General features: G+C 37.8%; 1 protein-coding gene across 3 annotated transcripts in view; it reads left to right on the top strand.

The window, feature by feature from the left end:
• AKAP7 (A-kinase anchoring protein 7) overlaps positions 1 to 21,551 on the top strand; it is a 138,608-nt gene that overhangs the window by 77,684 nt on the left and 39,373 nt on the right. Inside the window, exon 1 of one of the 3 annotated variants that reach the window (XM_057311040.1) lies at positions 43 to 21,408. The exons of the other annotated variants lie outside the window; for them this stretch is intronic. Coding sequence (XP_057167023.1) covers positions 21,360 to 21,408 — 49 coding nt within the window. The 5' untranslated portion in view covers positions 43 to 21,359. Of the gene's footprint in view, positions 1 to 42; positions 21,409 to 21,551 lie in introns of those variants that run through there. 3 annotated transcript variants of the gene reach the window in all.

Here is a 21,551-nt window from a genome sequence, read left to right as displayed (position 1 = left end):
TTGTAAATATTTTATTTTGGCAATAATACATTAGAAATTGTATAGAACATATTTACTACTCATATCTATCAGTCAAGATTTTAGTACCTATGGTTTTTATACTTTTGCACTTTAAATATAATTATAATGAAGTCTTGAAACGTTGATTCAAAATTCAATCCAGTTTAATTTTATTTCATGAATATGAAGAAAACATCTTCTCCAGTGAAGGTCTATATGCACACACCATTCCACACCAGGCTTGCTGCTTTTAACTAGGAATTAGGAATAGAATATTCCAGGCCAAAAAGTTTCATTCTGGGAAGATAAAGTTTAGGTGGCCTGCAAAGATTGAAAACTTGTCCTTCAATTTCTTCCCCAAAGGAAACATGTGTTTTGGGGAAACAAAGATTCAGACACAAATGCTTCTATCATCTTCTCAGGAAGATGGCATATGATTGAGACAGACTCACACACAATTATGTTTCCAAGTGGAAAGTGTATACATCAAATGAAGATTTTGTTAAAACCAGAACAGGGCTATTCTGCAGTATGAATGTATTCAAAGGAAGCTGATCTCTTGTGATGCAAATGTGCTATTTCAAACCCAGGCATTATTCTTATAAAATTGTGAACTTCAAAAAAATTTAAAAAATAAAATTGTGAACTTCAAGACAACCTGATTTGTATACTTCTGAAGTAACAAAGAAGAAGTAATCAAAGAAGATAAATACCTGTATTTTAAATATTTCAAGATCTTCAAACAAGATAATTCCTGTCCATATCAGCTTGAAGAAAACCTGTGGAAGTATACATCCTAAAAGAATCTTAATACAGAAGTTTATTGATGCATTAAAGAAAATGTTCCAGAGACACAATTTTATTTCCAAATTCTCACTAGACATTTTCAGAGAAGTCATCATTTTACCTTCCCAAGGTCTTAGCTATCTTAAACAGAAGATACTCCCCTATGTCATCTGAATTTGTATTCTGAAACATTTCACGGCTATTTTAAGCAACATTTTTGTGTTTTCAGAATCTTCCATCGGAGTTTTGATAAGGGCCAAACACTTCCATTTAGGTTAATAGCAAAGGGCAAACTTAAGACTTTCTTGTATAATACAGATGTTGGCTAGCTTTCTGTATGTTCTCTGTGTACTTACGTCAGGCCAATGTTGAAGGAGAACTCCGTGCCCTTCCTTGCCTCTCCTGATCCTGTTTAAAGAACAAAAAAATAAAAAAACCCGAACAATGTGTAGATTTTCCCAAAGATATTGTGGGATTGACATCATACAGCTTATAGCATGTGTCACCTACATTGCCGTTAGACAGCTCTGTTCAGCTCACCCCAAATCACGATGCATCAACCAGTAAATTTTCTATTTTATTGCTCTTTTCAGCTTTGTCTTTAAAATTCCCCTTATTCTAGGCAATATCTCCAGATTTTCCCCTCAGGCTTCTTTATCTCTTATCTTTTCTAACTCAGAGCAATTTAGCTTATTTTAAACTCCACCAATTTTGTATCCCCATACTGATCATTTAACATTTTAAAAACTGGTTTTTGCCTATTACAGATGCTCTACTTTTTCTGTCACATTTTGTGTTGCCAAAATGTGCTTTAAAATCATATTTGCATCGAAAATGATAATTATTGTGTTATAATTAACCAATTTTAATACACACCTGAATTCCTTTATTTACTATGGATAGTTACTGATTTTCTCAATCTTATTTTTACCTGAGTTTTTTAACAGAATATTTAGGAAAATTCAGGACACTTTCTTTGTGAGTTTCATTTCTTGATCAGATTTAATTGACTTCTTTTTGATTTGATCCTTACTCAAATTTAAAGTCTGTTTCCTATGCCTTGAAACAGTATTTTATTATATTAATAATGTATTATATTAATAGAGTGGAACAGATTTCCATTCTTAAGATATTTTGCATTCAGAAGTCTAGGGTAGAAGTGGGTTCAAAGACTCTGGGCGTTGTTTATAAAACTTTGTAGGTACATAAGTGAATTTTTCTGGGGAGGGAATTCATTAGATTTGCATTATTTCCAATGTCTTAATTTGTTAGTAGTGAATTCTTGGAATTCTTTTCAGCTGTCTCAATTATGCCATTTAGGGCATCTTAGTATTATTATTAGTATTATTTAAAAAATATCAATGACTTTATGTTCATCTCCAAGATTTCTAATTGGTTTTTTTTCATATTTTCCTGTTCTGTTTTTTGCTTCATGGATGTTATTCCTTCATTTATCTCTTTGAGGATTTCAATATAATTAATTATTAATGTTCTTTTCATATATTTAAAAATATTTTATTTCATTTTTCTTTTTTAAAATAAATTTGGTGTATAATATTGTATAAATTTAAGGAGTACAAGGTGTTACTTTGATACATTTATATGTTGTGATATGATTGCCGATGTAGCGATATTTATCATGTTACATAATTATAGTACAATATTTTTGTCTATATTCATTATACTGTAAATTAGATCTCTATGGCTTATTTACTACTTGTAAGTTTGTACACTTTCAAACACCATTGCTCTTACCCCCCTATGGCCCAGTTTTCTGGTGACCACCATTTTATTGCTTTTTACAGGTTTAACTTTTAGATTCCACTTGTAAGTGGCATCATACAGTACTCATTTTTCTCTGACTCATCTTGCTTCACATTATGTGCTCAATGTCCATCCATGTTGTCACAGGCAGGAAGCTATTCTCCTTTCTCATGGCTGAATAGTATTCCATTGTGTATATGTACCATTCATCCATTGATGGGCATTTGGGCTATTTTCATATTTTGGCTATTGTGAATAATACTGTGATAAACATGGGAGTTCATATATCTTTCTTTGGGTTTATACCCAGTAGTAGAACTACTAGATTGTATAGTATTTCTGTTTTTAATTTTGGGGGGAACCTCCATACTCTTTCATATAGTCGTTGGACCAACTTACATTCCCACCAGAAGTGTGTAAGGGTTCCATTTTCACCATATCTTTGCTAGCATTTGTTGCCTCTTGTCTTTTCGATGATAGCCATTCTGACAAGCATGAAGTGATATAGCATTGTGGTTTTGATTTGATTGATGTCCCTGATGATTAGTGACATTGAGCATCTTTTCATGTATCTGTCGGCCATTTTGAACAAAAAAAAATCTGATTTAAAAGTAGGTAGAAGAGCTAAACAGGCATTTTTCCAAACAGGACTTTTCATATTTTTAAAATCTCTAGTTCCTTGGGTATGAATTCTTCTAGCTGTTGGATCTTTTGTGGCACTTCTTTTCCTCTGGTGCATTTTAGGTTTTTGAGAGCTCATTGTGTTGTACTTGTGTGGTTTGGCAGATGTCTCAGCCCTAGTCCCAAGGGGAACACTGCTTTGAGCTGGGTTAGGAGCTGGCAACAGCAAACCATTCTTGTCCATAAGAAGTTAGAATCTATTCTTTTTATGTCTTTTATCAATTTGTGAGGGTTTTGTTTGTTTTGTTTTATTTTGTTTTTTATAGTAAAGACAATTAGCCCTTTGCTATATTGGCTCAAGTATTTTCCAGGTTTTATTTTACATTTAATTTTGGTCACAAGACATTTTTCACAATAAATGCTTTTAAGTTTTGTTAAATTATAGATGAAAAATTCTTTTGTGATTTCTTTAATTATTATAGTTAGAGTCATCTCCAAATAAAAGATTTGATACATATTCATTTATATTTTCTCCCAGTTTTTTTTTCTTGTTGCTTTTGCATTTAAACTTTTAACCTACCTGATATGATCATTAATATATGTACTCAGACCCAGAGGATTAATAGAGAAATCTGGTTACTAAAAGTGAGTGTGAAGTAGAGATTTAGGAATGTGTTTTTATAATATTTTTTATACCCCAGTTCTGTGTTCCAGAGATCATAAATTAGCAGCCTTTCATTTTGTATTTTGCTGGCACAGAGTTTTGTTTTTTGGTTTTTTTCCTAATTTTAATAACTTGCCAACATTGGGGTAATTTTATGTAAAAAATCTGGGTTCCTGCTGGCTCCCGAACAACCAGAAAGTGTGACACTGGGTCTACATTCTTGCATGGTAACGATTTTCTGGATGGGGTAGTTGGCACACTGACCTTAGAAGTAGCTGCCCTTCTCATCCCCCTTATTCTGTTGTTCTTACCATAAATTTGCTGAACATGTTCACACTACGTGCTTGGTTCCCGAAGGCATCTGAATTTGGATTTCCCTGCCAGTCACTGTGCTGCTTTACATTTCCATGCTGAACATTTCCCTCCTGTCTTCAACCATCATCTACCTCTATGTGAGTGTTAGGAGAGTTTGATAGGATGTGGAGGCAACATTCATGTTTTCAGATATAAGAAAAGGCTCTACAGCTTAGTTCTGTCATAGTCCAAACTTTGGGTGATAGTATGCCTACTTAATATTGGGCTGCAACTCCTTACAAACCTAACTGCAAAGATCAGCTAAAATTCAAATCCAAAAAGAAAAAAAAAGGTAAAAAACCAGTGTTTCCTGGTGAAACTAGGCATGAAATATGGCTCAGATATCCTGGAGTGGTGGAAGCTGTTCTCAGTAAGCTACTTCCTGGAGTTGGATGAATTAACTTTTCTCAGGCAGCTTAGGGAAGGTAATTGACTAAATGACAACCTTTGTAAGATTGATGAGCAATTTAATGCTTGCAAAGACTAGTTTACTTTCGGCTGTCAGACATATCTTAGAGGAGGCAGTGGGGAATTTGGAAAGGTCTAGAGGTATTTTTTTGTTTTTTGCAGGCCAGCATATTTCTTTATAATTTTTGCAAATATAGGCGGAAACCATAATTTTCTAGGAACCTCAACTATTTTTTGATTTAATAATAATTATTCATCATTAATTTAATGAATGTTATGAAGTATGTACAATGTATATATGCCTCTCTTCGGTATCATGCGATACAGAGAAGTATAAGACATAGTCCTTAAGAGTGTAGTCACTGGGCAATGAGAAATGGAGAAGAAGGAGGAATAGATGAACTGGAGTTTGCCCATAACAATAGTGGGCTTTGTTAGGATGCAGGGGAAGAAGCTTATGATTTTACCTTCTAGGAGAGTGTGGGGTAAGGAGTGGCAGAGCTCAGAAGAATAGGATGAGACTCAGTAGGCAGGTGGAGAGCAGGGAAGGGACACCTTCCAGGAGCAGCAGATCGGATTTAGGGGGAGAGAAGCAGGCTGGAGGTAATATTAGTAATAGGGGGCACACTACAAAGACCGTAATGACTGAACCTACAGTCTAGTTAGCTGAGGAAGGGATGGCAGGGAGCTTGCTAGGTTTGTGTCTATGAGGAGTAGGTGAAGGAGTAGGAAAGGAGATGCACGCAGTCACACATCCTGAGGCAGTGGGTATGTAATAAAAAGGACTGAGTGGATAGATGTGGGATAAAAGAGGGTGAAGTGTAATACTTCACATAATAACACAGAATTGGCTCCCGAAGATATGACTTTGAATTAGTTTCAGTCTATGGCACAGAGGCAATGAAGGGGTTAGGATTGGGCCAACTGTTGGCTCAAAGAGAAGCACATAAGTGTGCACAGATAGGGTTATAGGAGAGGAAAAGGGTCATGGTTAGGTAAATTAGAGTTGATGCAGCTGTAGTCAATTCAGTCTGTATCCAGTGCCCAACAGGTCAGAACAGAGAGATACCAGACTCAGACTTTATGGGATGAAACACTATGAGAATTCTCAGTGACGTGAGTCAGTGAATTTATTCTATGCAAATGTGCCTTTTTTGAGAGGCACCTTTTAGAGACCTGGACAGCTTAGACAATCCTGTCAGTCTTAAAAGGTTTGACTTGGTCTACAGAGGGATTTCGAGTAGTTGTTTCTAGGTGGTGGTTCAGCCAGAAAAGAGTTTTTGGGGTCCATCTGGGGAAACCATCAATTCTGAGTTTGGTGCCTAATCTTCAGTGCTCCTTTCCCCTTTGAGACCAGGACAGAGCTTCCAGTGTACTGAGTATGTAGGCATGAGGATCTTCTTTATGCAAGATAATACTGTCAATGTAATTCACCCCTTGGTTGTTGCAGTGGAATAGGTTGGAGGGAGAAGGAAATCAACAATTTTTCTTCCTTGGGTGAAATCCATAACGAGAATAAAAATCTTAGAGCTTTCTAGAATTCTTAATCTGAAACTTAGATCAGTGATAAATAACAAATTTCTAAAATGTTTAATTTGAAAATATTTGTTTTGCTCAAATGACATATGTTCTCTTGAAGGTCCATTTTGTGGGAAGGGGTATTGGGAATAGATATGTGTTTGAATGTTTATTTTTCTCATGTGAACTTTTTGCTGTAGAAAAATGTGCTTCACTGTGCTTATCTAAGAATGATTTAATATCCTAATAATTTGCAGGGCTACACTTCCATTGGGTTTTAAGTTCTTTTTTTTTTTTTTTTTTTTTTTTTTAAGATTTATTTATTTGAGAGGGAGAGCAAGCGAGTGTGCTGAGAGGGGCAGAGGCAGAGGGAGAGAGAGAATCTCAAGCAGACTCCCTGCTGAGTGTGGAGCCTGACATGGGGCTCGGTCTCACGCCCCTGAAATCATGACCTGAGCTGAAATCAAGAGTCAGATGCCTAACCAACTGAGCCATGCAGGCACCCCTGGATTTTAAATTCTGTTAAAACAGACCTTAGTTTACTAGTTCTCAAAGTTTGATCCATGGATACCTGGTGGTCCCCAAGATACTTAAATTCTATGAGGGCAAAACTATTTTTATGATGATGCCAAGATATTTGCCTTTTCCACTGCATTAACATTTATACTAATAGTGCAAAAGCAATGGTGTGTGTGGCCAGTATGTGTCAAGGCAGTTGCAATTAAAAACATTTTTTTTAAAAAGCCAATTTCATGTAAAAATGTTCTTGCTGAGTAGTAAAATCTATCAATGGTATTTGATTTGTCTCTGTATGTGTCTTTTGTAGTATTTTGTTAATGGAAATGAGAAGGGTGCATAAAGCACTTCTGCATCTAGAAGCAGGAAGAAAAGCACTTGTGTCATTGTTTAAGCTACAAGCTAAAGTAGCCACTTTCTTTTCTGGAATGTCATTTTTTTCTTGAAAAATGACTTGCAAGCTATCATTTTCACGTTTGGGCATTTGGCTGGCATTTTCTTTAAAATACACTTGTCACAAGGGGCATCTGACATTATTTACTACTAATGATAAAATTCAAGCTTTCGGGCAAAAATAAGAATTTTGAAAAACTCTTATTTGTTGCCTTGAGTTTGACAGTTGCCTAAAACTTGAAGACTTTTTCCTACTTTTTATTATGGAAAATTTCATAAACAAAATTAGATAGCACAGAGTACAAAAACGAACTCCATTTTCACAGGTTTTTTCCCTTCTGTCACACTACTTTTATTTTACTGAGGTACAACTTATATACAAAACCGTACATGTTTAAAGTGTATAATTCGATGAGTTTTTAGCATATACATACAACTGTGAAACCATTACCACCATCAAGATCCAGAATATTTCCATCACCCCCAGAAGTTTACTACTGCCCCTTGGTAATCTATGAGTGATATTAATGATTGCTCCAGTGTGGTTTTGTTTTTGTTTTAAGTAGGCTCCACGCCCAGCATGGGGCAAAACACGGGGCTTGAACTCACAATCTTGAGATCAAGACCTGAGCCAAGATCAAGAGTCAGATGCTCAACTGACTGAGCCACCCTGGTGCCCCTAATATGGTTTTTTTTTTTTTTTTTTGATGTTTTGTAAAGAAGGGTGTCAAAATAGGGAAGATCTGCATAACTCCATATTTTTTAAATGACCAGTGTGTTACAAAGACATGGATAGATAAAAGCTCCATTGAAAGTTCAAGATACCAAAAGATCTGAGTATAAAGAGTAAGAAAAGTTCAAAGTTTTAAGATTTCACATTGCAGCGAAACTTTAAGAAACTACAACTTGTTGTGTTTGGGTATAATATCAAAGAATATCCATGATTATCTGAAAAGGCTCTCATTCTCCCCCCCACTTTTAAAAATTTGTATCTGTGTGAGGCTGGATTTTCCTTAGGCTGCAAATGAAGCCATATATTGCAACAGATTGAATGCAGAATCAGACAAGAGGATAAAGTGATCTTTGATTATTCTAGACATTAAAGAAAATTGCAAAAATATAAAGTAATGCCATTCTTCTCACTATAAAAACTTTTAATTAAAATATAGTTGTTTCTCATAAAAATGTTCTTAATGGTTGGGGCGCCTGGGTGGCTCAGTTGTTAAGCATCTGCCTTCGGCTCAGGGCATGATCCCGGAGTCCTGGGATTGAGCCCCACGTCAGGCTCCTCTGCTGGGAGCCTGCTTCTCCCTCTCCTACTCCCCCTGCTTGTGTTCCCTCTCTTGCTGGCCGTCTCTCTCTCTGTCATATGAATAAATAAAATCTTTAAAAGTTCTTAATGGTAATATTTTATTACTTATCATAATGGGTTTATGATATTTTGAAATGAATTAATAAATTTTCAGAAAATTCTGTTTTAATTTTGAATGTAGTAAATATTGATAAATAATAGCCTACATAAGCCAAAGCTCTTTGAGTGGAAAGGAAGATGGGGAGATTATTAGTAATTTTCAAGAGTGTAAAGTGGTCCTGAAGCCAAAATATTTACAAATTGCTGCTTCAGTTCATGGTTCAAGAAAACCATGAAAAGATTTAATCCTCAGACAACTCTCCAAGCTTGATTTGTATATATATAAATTACACACATATATATATACATATACACAGAGAGAGAGAGAGATAGTGCATGCAAGCATGAACAGGGGTGGGGGGGTGGGGAGGGAGAGAGAGAGAGAATCTCAAGCAGACTCCACGCTCAGTGCAGGTGGAGCCTGACACGGAGCTTGATCTCATGACCCTGAGATCATAACCTGAGCCAAAATCAAGAGCTGGGCACTTAATGGACTGAGCCACCAGGCGCCCCTCTCCAAACTTAATTTTGATCAGTATCTCCAGCCTTTTCTTCCACAAATTAATTTTGATGGCTGCACAGTTATCTAGCTTTTTCTCCATCCCTCTTTAATTTCCAATTAAGCTTTCTGTGGTAAAAATGTAAGAAGTGGAAAAATACCCCAGATTGACAGTAGCATATATATACGAATGACTCATTTAAAAATCATTATTATGTGAAATTGATATTCTGTAATATAGAATGTCTCTTTTGTGGTGGGCAGGACTAAAAAGTTTGTCTTGTTTTCTTTTGCATAGACAGGGAAGATGATTAGGAAAATTTCATCTCTACTTAGACCAATTAAAATGAATCTATTTCGAGCATGTTAGGAAAGGGAGAATTGAAAAGACAGTTTATCATCTGAGAAAACTGTACAATTTTTTTCACTTGAAAACTTTAGCAGTTGGAAATTTCCTCTGTTCAAAATTATCAAGTAAATTAATAATTGCTGAGTACAGAGTATTTAATTATTTACTTTCTGACACAGAAATTGAGTGACCATGTAATTTATCATTTAAATGTACCCTTGTGAGTGTACTAGGTTAGGATTAAAAAAAAAAAAAGGAAAGCCAAGACTGTCCAGGTTTAACTGGGACTGTGTCATCCTGCCTAGAAAGCAGAATGCTCTTGAAAAAGTAGAACCTTTGATGTGTTAAAATTACTCAGATGCCCATGTTGTTCCTTTTCATAATCTGATTGTCCTCCTCTTAAATGTTTCTTTGGTGAAACATGTCTTCTAAAAAGAAAGTGTTTGAAATCAAATTGTTAAATGCCCTTAGTAAAAATAAAAAACAACTGATAATTGGAACTCTCAGCTTATTTCTTTACATTTGCTTGAGTTAGAGGAAGCCTCAGATTAAGTAATTGAGAAAATTAATCTTAGTGATGGCTCACTGTATTTTAACTGGTGTATCAGCTATTAATCTTGATGCGAACACAAAGTGGAAACTGTGGCTCAGGCTATTTTGGAAATGCAACCATCTGTTGGCCTGGTTTCAAACCTTATGATTTATATTAGATGCTGTAGGAAACCTACGTATTAAAGGAGCAGTGCTCTGTGGTAAATGTAATGATCTGACAAATTAAGCGTCAGTGCTAGCATGATACAATAGTAATTTATTTTATTTTATGATTTATTTGTAGAGCCTTTGGTTTGCAGTGTATTTTAGGAAATATGAAAGTAGAGATGGCTGGGTGGCTCAGTCAGTTAAGTGTCTGTTTTCAGCTCAGGTCGTGATCCCAGGGTCCTGGGATCGGGTCCTGCATCGGGCTCCTTGCCCAGTGGGGAGCCTGCTTCTCCCTCTGCTTGTGCTCTCTCTTTCTCTCTCTCTCTGTCAAATAAATAAATAAAATCTTTTTTAAAAAGGAAATATGAAAGTAAATATTGAATTTCTAATAAAAAGAAAAAATGCTACATGAATGATAATATTGGAGTGCAGAGTCTTGTGGTCAAAGGCATTAAGATGTACAGTAAAACTAGTGTTAGGAGGCCCTTCCAAATCTAAAAGTTATGACTAACCCATCACATTGCCTAATTGACTCTGAATACACTTTTTCACCACATTAGTTATTGCTCTAACGGTGGTTAGCACCGTGCCTAACATATAATGTTAGAAAAATGTTAGTTATTCATATAAATAGCTGTACTAGTCATATTAGAATACTTATTGCAATGGTGTTCTTACTTTTCTAACATCAGAACACCCATTTCAGGTAATTATAGACCTGTGTTACTCTTAATGCTTTCCTTTAATGGCCTGTGATTAATACTGGTGCATTTAAAAAAAATGCATGGATATATATCATATGCTTTTAATTTATGTATTTATGTAATGTTTTACATTGCATATATACTTATATGTAGTTTATGTGAGTACAATGTGAGGATAGAAACCTTCACTTTATTTTTTCCTGGCTCTAGGAAAAACACAACAAAGTTGGCAATCTATCCTCTTTAATATAGTGTTATTTAAAAAAACCCAATTTGATAATGTGATGAAATCACAAGAGACAAACATGTAAAACTCATGAAGTTCATCTCCATTTCAGTGAAGCACTAAGGAAGTAGGGTGCAGAACAGTGTGGAGAGACAGTGCATGCGCTACAGAGGGAAAGTGCAGTGACCCAGAAGTTCCTCGAGTGAGACAGACCTTGTTGCAATGGTCACTGCCACTTCCCAGCTTGGTAACCTTGCATGCAGTACTTCATGACCCTAAACCTATCTGTAAGATGGGGTTAATAGTGATGGCTAACTCATGAGGATGTCGCGAGGACTGAATGAGATAATGCACGAAAAGCCTGACTCATACTCAGCGCTCACTCACTAGTGTCCATTATTATTGCTGTGTTTATTACAAAGTGTGTGTACAATTCTTTTTTTTTTTTAAGATTTGATTTATTTTAGAGAGAGAAAGAGAGTGCAGTGGGGAGAAAGAGAGAGTTTTAAGCAGATTCCACGCTGAGCACAGAGCCTGGAGTGGGGCTCGACCCAGAGATCACTACCGGAGCGGAAACCAAGAGTCAGTCACTTAACTGACTGTGCCACCCAGGCGCCCCAATGTGTATAGGATTTGTAAGCGTAGCACAGAGAGGGCTAAAGAGTGACCTAAGGAAGGGTTAGTATAAGGGAAAAAAAGTCATTTTCTTTTTAATCTTAACTAGGAATATACTCTTTTAGACTCTAAAAGATTCATTGTTAAACACTGGGACAAGGTGTTAAAGGATTTGTTAAATGTCTTTACTGACCCATCTTTTAAGGTGGAAGAGAGAGTACCATTTGTGAGTCATCTAACCTGAAGGTTTGAGTGAGCTCTTGAAATTGCTTCCACCATTATCATTCCCGAATTCTCTATTTTGTGTTGAATTGTTGTACTTTAGTTTTTGCCAGAGCTAGACTTTAATTATTATCGCATCTGATTAATTGGAAGAGAATAATATTCTTTTCCAGCTCTGAAAATCCAATTCCATTATATTCTTTTGTTCTCTATTTACTCTTAAAATAGGAATTGGAAGGCAGAGGGGAGTATGACCGTAGCAAGTAAATGGCTCTTAGCTGTTGTACTATTGGTAGAGTGAACTTGGGATTCGATATTGCCTGAGCGATCAGGCTAGCTCCCTGGGGGCATTTGAGAGCTGCTAGCTGTGCACATAAACACATTTTGTTGTATTTTATTTGTGCAATTTACTGAACAGATATTTATTGAACCTACCAAGTGCCAAGCATTATGTTGTATATTAAAGATCAAAGGTGGGTCAACAGGGACTATACTCTCAGCGTTTACATTCTAGTGAGAAGTCATGCAAACAATTACAATTGAAGGTGATAATGACCGTAATGAAGTTAATGGGAACCAACCCAGTGTACTTGTAATTCTGCCTGGGATTGTCAGAGAAGGCTGCAGTGAAGAGGGAAGTATAGAGCTGGAAAGTGAGAATGTGGGAAGGAGGACAGGCGAAAGGGAGATGTTTTCCAGGCTGAGTCGCTTCCCAGAGGAGTGTAAGTAATGCACTCGGTGTGCGTGAATTACCTATCCTTCGGATCTTAATTCAGATCTAATTTCGTAGGGGATGGGAGCCTCCAAAAATTTTGGAGCTCCAAATGACACACTCAGATTTGGTGCCTTAGAAAGGCCACTCTACCAGAAGTATAAAGGCCAAATGGTGGGGAGACCAGGAGACCGAATCAGCAAGATGAGTAAGGAGACTGCAGCGCTAGGCTCGGCGGGTCCTGAAGACTGTCTGCAGTTAGCCTTTTCAGCGCAGGTGGAGAAGGAGGGCTGCACTGCGGGTCTAGGTAGGCAGGAGAATCAGACTTCTCAGGTGTACGGCAGGTTATGAAAGACAGGGGAGAGGTCTAGGATGGCTCCCATATTTGGGGTTTGACAGCTAGGTCGATGGGACTGCCCTCCAATGTAAGGGAAGAAAGAGAAAACATTTTGGTGACAAGGGGATGAGTTTGATTTTAGACGTATTAAAACACCTGTGGCCCGGTCAAGTGACACTCCCAGAGGGAGGTGTGGGGCTTAGATGACCTATCCAAGAGAGATTCGGGAGGGATGCAGTGGCATTAGGTTCAGTGTTAAAGCTGTGGCTATGAATGAAGTAAGAGAGGGGTTACCTGGACGGCTGGGGCTTCAGAGTGGTTTTGCAACTAGTTATCTAAGATAACTATTGCGGAGGAAGGAAGGAGATCTGAAACCAAGGGGCTAAAATAGAAGGTGGTGGAAATTAGTTAAGCAAATATGACAGATTTGTTTATTGTTTTTTCTTGGTCTATGGGATCTGGACAGCATGACATAAAAATGCCCCTTTACTATGCAAGTTTGCTTCTTTTACAGAGCAACTTGTTCTGGTAAAAACAGGGACTATGAGAGCTGAAGAAACGGAGTATATTCATTTCCCTTTATGGAATTTAAGTTCTCTGTTTCTTTTCGGTCACCCATAAAAATCCTTTTCTATTTTATCTAACTTGAAAACATTTTCTATAAAATACCTAGAGCACTCACTGTAGCTAACGGAAAGAACAACATTTTGTCAGTTTATTCACTGTGGTTCTACTTGGTCTTCTACTGACGAGGGTATTCGGGTGAATATTTTGTCTTGCTTCTGGCTATGTGTTAAGGGAACTGCATTTGATCATCATAAATTTTATATTTCATACCAGGGAGCCATAGCTGCCAAAAATGTTTTCCTTGCTAACAGCTCTGATCAAAGCAAAAGCTTTTAAGAAGTCAGTCTTAGCGTAGTCAGGTTGAGGACAAAGGCAGTTGACAGTTTTGATACTTGTTCTCCAGCTATGTGCTCAGTATGTGAGTGTGCCATACATTTACCCATAGCTGATTGTTTTTGCTTTTCTGTTTGTTTTTTACTAGCATGGCACTGTTTTTCAATTATTTACTTCTTAGGGCTTTTTCCCCTTTCTGCAATACAAAATGATGTATTGACCCTTTCAATAACTTCACTAATTTTAACTGACCACTGGCAGCACTCGTGGTTTGCCTGTCATGAGTCCATTTTCTTCCCCTCCTTCTGAGCCCCGCCTTCCCCGTGAGGTGGTGAACTTCAGGGCTATGGGCCTGGCTTTGGGCCTGCTGCTGATTGGTTCTATTCTTCTTGCCAGTGATTAGTTTAGGAAGTGGCATGTGACCCAATTCTGATATTTGAGGGGAGCTCAGAAAATAGTGTTTTGGCTGAGACTTAGAGATTCATGGGGAAGAGAACATCATCTTTTAGTTGGAAATTGTTGGGTATCCATGTGATGCCAGGACTTAGCAGCCATCTTAACCTTGGGGACACTATGTGACTACAAACATAGACACTGTGTATGGGAGACTAGAAAGGTGGATCTTGATCTTGTTAAGCCACTGAATTAACCAACCCTAAAGCCATTCTATCTCTGATTATAGGAGATAATGAATTTGTTTCTTAACAATTTGAATTAAGAGTTTTTTGTTATTTGCAGCTGAGTGCATCCCACTGGATACACATTTTGGATATGAAATAAGAAACAGATTGACAGAAAATAGTCATAGTGATGTGATGTTGGGGTTTGGGAGTGAACAGTCAGGAAAGAATTCTTGAGACATGGTTTTATTAAAGCACAGGATTTATAAAAAGGTGGTTTTATTAAAGCATGGGGATAGGACCTGTGGGCAGAAAGAGCTGCACTAGGATTATGAGGAGCTGTTGATTATATACTTTGATGTGGGGAGGGGCAGAGATAAAGGAAGTTTCCAAAACGATTTTCCTATGTTAAAGAGGACTTATAGGATCCTGGAGGTCTGGCTAATGCCAAGCTAAGGTTGCTAAAAAGCATTAACATTAAGGAAGTTGTGAGTTCCTTGAGGACTGTCCCTCTGCCTATCTCAACTACTTGTCAATGGATGGCTGCAAAGGTGTAAGGACATTTAATTTTATCTACATTTCTTTTGCTTTTGTTTTCCACATCATCAGTATTTTGGCTTTATGGGTATTTAAATTTTTTTTTTTAGTTTGTCTATTTTTTTGTTGATTGATTGATTGATTGATTGATTGATTGATTTTAGTAATCTCTACACCCAACATGGGGCTTAAACTCATCACCCTGAGATGGAAAGTCACTTGCTCTTTGGACTGAGCCAGTCTGGCAACCCAGTTTTATGGGTATTTAAACAAGTTATCAAATGTTGTTGAAAGTGTCCATAAACAGAATGAATACTGACATAGTGTATCAGATGAACGTTATCCTGAGCCACGGTATACCGGTCAGGAGGGATACTGAGACTTGCCAAAACCAATTATGATTTCACTGCCTTTCATCTAGTATTAAGTGAATTTTCTTTTTATTATTTTGGGGATTTACTTTCATTCTTCCTCATCCCTTTCACTGTTATAAGAGAAAAAAAATTTAATAATAGTGCATTGAGTTATTAAAGCACCTTTTATTTGAGGTCTTCCAGTCCTTTATATAGCAGGAAATGTGACTGTTGTCTCTCCCAAGGTCAAACAGTGGAGCACTTTTAGAGCTAAATACAGACTGAGGCTATTCCAGATACAGAATAATTAGGAACTGTGAAAACGCCCAGTAAATTAGAAACTATACAACCAAATTTTTGTTGTTTACGTTGTTAAATTGCAAATAGAATCTACTCATTGGGTCCTATTGGCTTTTCTGAAATACATTTTTTTCCTGCTGTGAAGGATGTTGCTTTCTCTCCGAAAGTCTCAGGGCATTAAAGGATTAAAAGCAGTTGAATAAGAAGGCAGCCATGTCAGATAATACAAACACTGGGCCAGCAGATTAAGTATATTCTTTGCTTTTCCTTTTTTTTTTTTTAAATAGGTTTTAACATCCAATCATTTAACTTGTCCTTGAGTTAAGTAACTCCTGTCGGTTTTTGTGATTTCATAGTTAATGCCTGAGAAGAAGGACAGAATGTAAAAGCGGGACTGAACAGCAGCTAACTAGAATAGATGACTGTTGCTGGCCTTTGTTCTCCTGTTACTTCATTGCCTTAATAAAACTGTCCAATGGGATTTACCATGAGGCGAATGCCCCTCCCGCTGCCGCAGGCACATGCCTACAGATTTCTGCCTCCTCCTCGGTTTGGCCCTGGCTTGCTCTCTCACCTACTTTGGTTGTACTCCTTGTCTCGAAAGTTAACCCCACCTCAAGAGCCACTGCGATTATTGTATTCGCACATACTGTTTAATAAATAGTGGCTAGAAGCAAATTGAATCGATAAAATGGTATAATAGAAGTTGGAGGTGTCCAAGCAGATAACGTAACCTGTCAGCCCATCCTCCAGGCTCTTACCTCAAGAGCTCTGCTGCTGTCTGTTCTCCGAGCAGGAAAATAAATTCTCCTCCCTAATTTATTTCTTACCAATTAAGGGAAGGGCCGCAGCTACATACATTGTTGAAAGTTGGGCCATGCACCTAGAAAAGAACTGATTGAGGGCGCCCGGGTGGTGCAGTCGGTTAAGCATCTAGCTTTTGGTTTCGGCTCAGGTCATGATCTCAGGGTCATGAGATCAAGCCCCGCGTCAGGCTTCGTGCTCAATGGGGAGTCTGCTTGAGGTTCTCTTTTCTTGTGCCCCTCCTGCTTGTGCTCTCCCCTGCAAACAAGTAAATAAATCTTAAAAAAAAAAAAAAGGAAAGATCTTAATAATAAGCATGGAAAAAGCGTTTGAAAATTGGCACTAGGTAGACACGCATCAGCAAAGATTTGGGAGTGACTATTACGGATTGGTAAAGAAGGACTTCATTTGTAACTCTAGTTAAATCAGCTTGTTTCCTCCCCTTTCCTAAATGCACACACACTGTATATGGTACATTATGTTTTTCTTCTTGTTTTTTAAAAAACACATTTTCCCTTCAATTACATACTGAAATTCTGTAGCATATGGCAGTTTCAAATGCAGATACCTCTAACTTTCAGTTTTAGAGAAAAACAAAACACTAGAAAGAGAAATGAAAAGTCTTTGTTGAAAATATGACTAATGTAGGAATAAAGAAAAAAATATTCTTGGTTCCCAAGTTTCACAGTTAGATCAAGATTCTTTTACCTGGTAATTAAAAATAGGCCTTTAGCAGTGAGATTTACAGATAATCCTTGAAGTTTTTCAGTTATAACTTTTTCAGCCTCTTTTTCTTACAGACATTCATAAGAACAGCTTTCAAAGATCAATATTTAATCATGTAGCTTCAGAACTTTGCCCTTTGGTTACAAAATGGCTGCAAAGATGTAGCAGGAGGTAAAGAGGAGAGGAGCATCTATTGGGTCTGGGTGATATATGCGTTGTGGCTTGATTATCGAGAATTGATATTTGGTTTTACAGGAACATAGAGAAACACGATACAATATTGAATGTGTGCATCTAACGTTCTCAAAGCCCAGACTGATTGTCTTTTGGCACCCCAATATCAACATAAAAAATTGGGATATATTCCAAAACAACCCAATTTTTATGAGTTTTGTTTTCATGAATTGTCAAGCATTTCTTGAACTCACATACATTTTCACTGAAACTGTGACATTTCTTGGCATAACAGTTTCCATAAGCATGCCACCTGCTGTGTAATGAAATCTCCCCGAAGTGTGTCTCTTGTGCTTAAAGGCGTGTCTCCTAAGGGCTTGGTTCCAGGATTTAGAGGGATAAAGGATTTTTTCCCTCTCTTTACACTTCATGATTTAATGTCCTCTTTCTCTCTACTCTTTTTAATAAAGGAACATTTACTTTTTTCTTTTCTTTCTCACGTGTTTCTGTAAGTTGTCAAACGCAGATTTCCTTTAATTAATGAATTATAGGTCTCAGAAGAAGTGGCGATTTGGACAGTTGTATAGATTCAGAATCTTACAGTGAGATTTGTTCTTTACCTTGAGTCAGACTTTTATATAGCGAGGTTGCTCAGAAATCCAAGTATATGTGTTTTCAAACTGAAAATAATGCCACCCAGTGATATAGAGAAGAGACTTTTGGTCATAGTTAAGAATTCTCTTTTCCTCTTAGAGACAATATTGTCAGAGCTGATCAAAGCACATGGAGAAGAGGCAGCAGCCACCCCCTCATACTGTTTATTTCCTTCCCACCATTTTAACTATTATAACAAGAATCCAAGCAACTGTAGCAGACAGGTATCCGTCCTAAGCATGATTTGTTCGTAGCTAAGCCTGTGAGAAAAGAAAATATGAAAAGGTTATAGCTTTAAAGTTACAAACATGATATCATATCAGGTTTTCTCATTCAGTTTAACTTCTTTTTAAAATCTTCTCCTGGTTATGGCAGATCTCTCTATATGACTGAAAGGGGTCTGTTAATCCTCTAACAAAATCCCATTAATATTCTCAGGGATTCCTCATGACTGGTATGAGTTGCTATTTTTCCTGGAAGGTGAATGCTTTCAGGGGCCATTCTGGTATTTCTGTGCTCCAGATAGAGTCCTCCCCATGGCGTGGCAGGCCGCAGAGCTAGGCTCCAGCTCCTCTAAGGGATCTGCCTTCATAGGATTATATTACTATGAATAAAGGAATTTGGTGACAAAACCCAAGAAACAAAGACATTTAAACATATTACCATTGAGCTTGGTTAAATAGCTATTTTTCTGCGCATTATTCTGACATTGTAGTAAGCTGTCTCATAAGGTATATACCTGATACTGCATACAAATTGTGTGTAATAGTACAGAACTCAGGGATGAGCTGCTCAGGGTTTGTGCAGCCAGACAAATTGAGTTCAAATCCCATTATCGTCCCATATTCTCTGAGAGGTTTTGGCATAGGTTTTTTTTTTTTTTTTTGGAGCCAACTTCTTCCATCTGTAAAAAGGGGATAGAAATACTACCTACCTCATAGAACTGTGGTGGGGATGAAATGAATGAGTAAATGTAAAGCACTTAGCAAGAGCCTGGCATATAGTAAGTGTCCAGTAAATCTTACATTTATTCTTGCTTGGCTTACTACTTGATTGTTTTTGTGAGATAGGGGAGGTGAGGAGGGGCTTGTATCTTGTACTATTCAAGTCAGTTACAGACTGTTATAGTCCCAAACAATTGGGTAAATGATGACTACTTTCTAGGTGCTTCTGTATGGTAGCTATTCAACTTTGAGAAAGGGGCATGTGATGGCTGGGAAAAAAAATCAGTTTTTTCACCAGTATTCCCAACCTATGTATGGTTTGTTTTTTGAACTAACAAAAATGCAGACATATGAATGCCTCTGTTATTTTGAGTTGAAAATGGAAACTCTTATGAAATCTATAGAAGGGAAATTACATTTATTTGTATATTTAATGAATCATCATTATTGAAAGAAACACAAAAATATGCAGTGTGAAGACCATTCCTGGAAATCCTGGGCTGAGAGTAGCCGTGACCTACAGTATGAAACTATAGCCTTCCAGAACAGAGAGAAACCTTAGTGATAGGAAACCAGACTCCATCTTCTCCTTGAGGTTAATTGATATGCCAATTATTTACACAATTAAAAGCCAGTTTAAAAATTCCTACCTTGAATTTTCAATTGTTTTTCTAATCTTGTATTATGGTTGATTCACTCTTAATGCTTACGAAAAGAAACATCTCTGACTTTATATATCTGACATACATATTTCCCCCTCAGACTGCAGGATATCCTGAGGTAGATACTGTTACTTGTATTTTTATTCTTAATTTCATGTTGTCAGAAGTAGTGCCAATGGGAATTAATTAATAAAGTGAAGTTGGTGTAGGGTTTATCACAGACTATCACCCCCTGAGTGAGTTAGGGGCCCTTCGGCTTGGAGTCCACATGTATAAGCAGTAACTCAATATGGCAGCTAGCAGGGCAGAAGATTGGAACAGGAAGAGGAGAGATTACTGGCTGGTGCTAAAAAGACGGAGGTGCAAATAGCTGTGGTACTCAGTCTGTTCACTACCTCTTTCTTTCTTCCCAAACACTATCTACTTTGCAACAAGAAGTTAAAAATTTTATAATGAACTTAACCTGATTTTCAGGTCTTACAGAGAAAGATAATCCAAACTCTGACAAAGAGGTCGATATTTCAGAACGGCTAATACCTGGCAGATCTGGGATTCCAACCTCTGGCTTTCTACTTCTAAAGGTTTTATGGCGACACCAACGTTGGTGATTAGGGAATGCCAGGAATTACTCATTTTTTTTCAATGAACAGTGTTTACTACAAATATTTCTTTCATGTATGAAGTAATGTTTAACATAAAAAAATAGACAGCTTTTCTTTTTCCAGACTGCATTTTCTTCTTGTTCAGAGGGGTATGAAAGCAGGCATCCTGCATCCAAAACCATGGCAAGTTTTCATGATCCTGGTAAATGGGTGCGTGTGCCTTGCTAGGAGGTAGAGGAGGACAGCAGGAATTCGGGTGGTATTTCTGGCACTAAGAGCAGTCTTTCATTCCTGTAGGGTCATAGAGTAAGGCTGTTCCCTATTTAAGGGAACAGATTCGGAGCTGTTACTTGAAGTCAGTTATCTCCTGTCATGATGTTCAAATACTGTGTTTTAAATTTAGTCGTTGTGCTGTCCCTGAATTTGCTTACCCACCTCGTGGATTCATTCTGAAGGGTGCTTTCATCTCTGATCTTTTTCTCAGTGGTGCTTCTAGATGTGGGGAATTTTCTGGGCTAATGACATATTTGATGCTCTGATTTCAAAATTCATACTATTGATTTCATGCTTTAATAGAAGAACACAGCAGTGTTTCAGAAAGCAGACATTTAACTTTAAAAGCTACACTGTAGAGTGCTGACAACAGCATTGTCTTTGCCCCCACTTTTCCCCTGTCATTCCTACAGTTGGTGCAGTGTGTGGGTCATTAGTGGTACTTCATTCAAGTTGTGTTTTCAGTGTTCTGCCACGTCCGGTTCCTTATTTATAAAACAAAGAAACCAAAATCTCCTGGGGAGAGAAGATAGCTCTTCCTCTTTAAATAGCAGGCAGAAAACGTAGGGATTTTTTTTTTTCTTTGAATTTCTCTGTGTAATTCCCCTATTTTGTCTGCGGGAGAGAGGACCACTCATTGTGGTTTGTTCTTGATTATCTTTCTTAAAGACACACGCGGTTCTCCAGGCCGTGCTCGTGGCCCGGAGCGGAGGCCGGGAGCTCTCAGTCTAGTGTGAGAATTGGGCAAGCGGCTGGCTACTTCTGCCGCTGAACGCCGGTCCCAGAGCGGTTGCCTCTGGCTGGAGGACTGGGAGGTGGAGCCTTCTCGCTCACCGCGGCCAGTTCCCTTCTCCCTTCCCTCTGCCGGCTGTGCATTGGCTTTCTGCGCTCCGGGTGCTACCGCTGAGAGTGGAACAGGCAGGGTGTGCTCGCAGACCGCCGTATAAGCTGCAGTTTCTATTTGGGGCGCCCGGGGAGCAGAGCAGCAGCCGGGAACGACCGCACCAGTGCCATGGGCCAGCTCTGCTGCTTTCCTTTCTCAAGAGAGGAGGAAAAAATCAGTAAGTGGGATTGTACTACTGTGGAGGGTCCTAAGTGCTCGACTATTTTGTGTGGTTGTCTTCCAGGGGGGAGTTTTGGGTTTTTTTCTTAGAGGAAAGATAACAGAAGAATGAGCTGTGATTTTTTTCCCTGTGTGTTTCTT

This window comes from Ursus arctos, unplaced genomic scaffold (genome assembly GCF_023065955.2).
Source record: "Ursus arctos isolate Adak ecotype North America unplaced genomic scaffold, UrsArc2.0 scaffold_13, whole genome shotgun sequence".
Lineage (NCBI taxonomy): Eukaryota > Metazoa > Chordata > Mammalia > Carnivora > Ursidae > Ursus > Ursus arctos.
The sequence above is the reverse complement of the archived record's forward strand: the minus strand, read 5'-3'. Positions and strand labels throughout refer to the sequence as shown.